The sequence below is a fragment of the Camelina sativa genome, chromosome 12 (assembly GCF_030686135.1).
Source record: "Camelina sativa cultivar CO46 ecotype springtype chromosome 12, ASM3068613v1".
NCBI classification, from domain to species: Eukaryota; Viridiplantae; Streptophyta; class Magnoliopsida; order Brassicales; family Brassicaceae; genus Camelina; species Camelina sativa.
In genome coordinates, this window is record NC_141891.1 from 22,520,135 (window position 1) to 22,522,321 (window position 2,187).

Below are 2,187 nucleotides of genomic sequence, written 5' to 3' on the forward strand. Positions count from 1 at the left end.
CTCTAACATTGAACCCTTAGAAGGCTAAAGCAGCCGAGTGTAATTATTGTCATCCAACAGCACACTGCATAAGTAAATGCTAAACCTAAGGCCATCATGCCTGCTGTAAGTAAGATCTATTCACATCAAAAAGTTAACCTTGATAGAGTTGAGTTGAGTGATCAGAGAGGTTGAAATGGATGATGATTTGGGTGAAGATCCTTATCTTGGTTCGGTAAACTGTTTCTTTTCTTCATCGGGAGTTCTTGTAGTGGATTTATCTCCAGTCTTCTCTTGGAACATTCTCCTGCTTCGAACCTTGTTGGCATCGGTGGAGGGGATACACACGCAAGGTTGGATCCGATAGACTCATCTTTCCCAGAGAGGTCAGGTCCCTTCTCACTTTCAATTAGGGAAAGCTAAGGCGAAGTAAGGACCTGATCGCTGAGTGGGGAGTGGAATCTGGATTTCCTGAGGCATGACAGGGACTTGAGCCACGGGACTTGCTTGTTGTGAGATAGGAGCAGAATCTGTATCCTCACCATCATTTCTTCGTTGATGAACCGAGTTGTCTTGGTTACGGAAAGGATTAGGATTCATATGTTCAAAGGGGCATCTTGATGTAGGGTGCATGATTCTGCAACAGTTAGTACAGATTTTCTCCATTTTTTCATACTGAAAGCCAAGCATGGCTCGATCACCCGATTGAAACCTCGCTCTTCTGAAAAATCTAAACCGATTAGTGATAGAAACCCTGATTTTTACTCTGATAAATGAAACTTGATTGGTAACAGAGTCTTCAAAGTCCATCTGCACTATTTCCCCTAAGGATCTCGCTATCCTTCTGATAGCTTTGACAGAAACAAAAGATAGAGGCAACCCTCTGATTTGAACCCAAAGATCTAAGGTAGTTAAGAAATCCAATCTTGGTAAGTCATCCCAACGTTGCAGGGCTACAAACCAGCGATTGAAGCTCCATGGTTCTCGACGTAGCACTGATGTCAGATCACTTTCTGACTGAAACCTGAACTGGATAAAGCGATCATCAAGAACTCTACCATGGACCGAAGATGCTAGTCCCCAAATGGAAGGAAGGTTTGCCGCCACCTAAAATAAGTTTTGATCCACGGGATTGAGTGGCCTGGCAATCAAACTTAACCTGTTGCTTGCTACAACATCTTCATAGTCTGAGCTTGGGATTAAGAGTTCTGGGTCATCTCTTCCTAATGGTAAGTGTTGAATCTCTTCCCACAGGTCTTTCTCCATTGGGTCTCTTCAGAAAAGGAAGCTTGGAGGTTTTTGTTTAAGACGTTGAAAGGGTGTATTTATATGAGGAAATGAGGTAAAGAAAGAGAAAGGAAGCATAATTCTTTTATTTACTGCATATTTATCCGAACTGCAGGACCAAGAAAGAAAAAATCACTGCAGAAGAAACAAAAAGATTGATAGGAGCGAGATAAGATGAAAGGAGGATAAGGTAAAAACAAGAGAAAGTCAACTTGTTGAAATAAAAAATAAGAAGGGAAAAAAAAACGTCTATCACACCTCTTCCCAGATATTTGAACTGTGGAGCTAAGTCAATTCATTCGAACCAAGACAAACCTAGATATTATTCTGATTTTCCTGAAGGAAAAAACTGTTAAGCCAGTTTGGAGATCCCACTGCTACGTAAGACTGGAAAAAGCCTTTTTGAATCACACTCTGAGCAATACGGTTCGCTCCTTGATTAGAATGTGAACCTGCAATCTCCATTTTCCATTCATTTATAAAACAGAGTTTTCTTCTAATCTCAGAAGCATAAAACTGAAAGGAGGGCCATTCTTGAGGATATGTGACTGCATTAATCATGTCAAATGCTTCAGAAGAGAAGATCACCTGGTTTATCTGATTATAATGCATGCTCTCAATTGCCCACATGATACTCTGGAACTTAGCTTCGAGCAGGCTTGTAATATTGGCGAATGAACGTCGACTATGTAATTTAACCTGACCATTCCAATGTCTTAGGACCCAGGAAAATCCCCCCGTGTTACTATTTTTGCACGAAGCCATTCCAATGTTGCATTTCAACCAGTATTTAAGAGGACTGATCCATCCCTGTGAATCTTTCCCTCGATCGAAGACTTTAGAGCTAGTCTGATCATTTGCTAATCCTTGGGCGTTAACCCATAGCATTGCTTCCTCTCGGATTTTAAGGACTAAATTCAT

At 41.1% G+C, this 2,187-nt stretch overlaps 2 protein-coding genes across 2 annotated transcripts; both read right to left on the reverse strand.

Moving 5' to 3' along the window:
• Nucleotides 1–384: 384 nt before the first annotated feature.
• Nucleotides 385–1,245, reverse strand: LOC147930909 (uncharacterized protein At4g02000-like). The gene is made up of 2 exons (XM_087477086.1): nt 1,139–1,245; nt 385–1,003 (listed from the first exon to the last, which is right to left on the reverse strand). Exons 1-2 carry the CDS (start codon nt 1,243–1,245, stop codon nt 385–387), a joined length of 726 nt encoding a protein of 241 aa, XP_087333212.1.
• Nucleotides 1,246–1,581: 336 nt separating this feature from the next.
• LOC147930910 (uncharacterized) lies at nt 1,582–2,187 on the reverse strand. The gene has a single exon (XM_087477087.1). It carries the CDS (start codon nt 2,185–2,187, stop codon nt 1,582–1,584), a length of 606 nt encoding a protein of 201 aa, XP_087333213.1.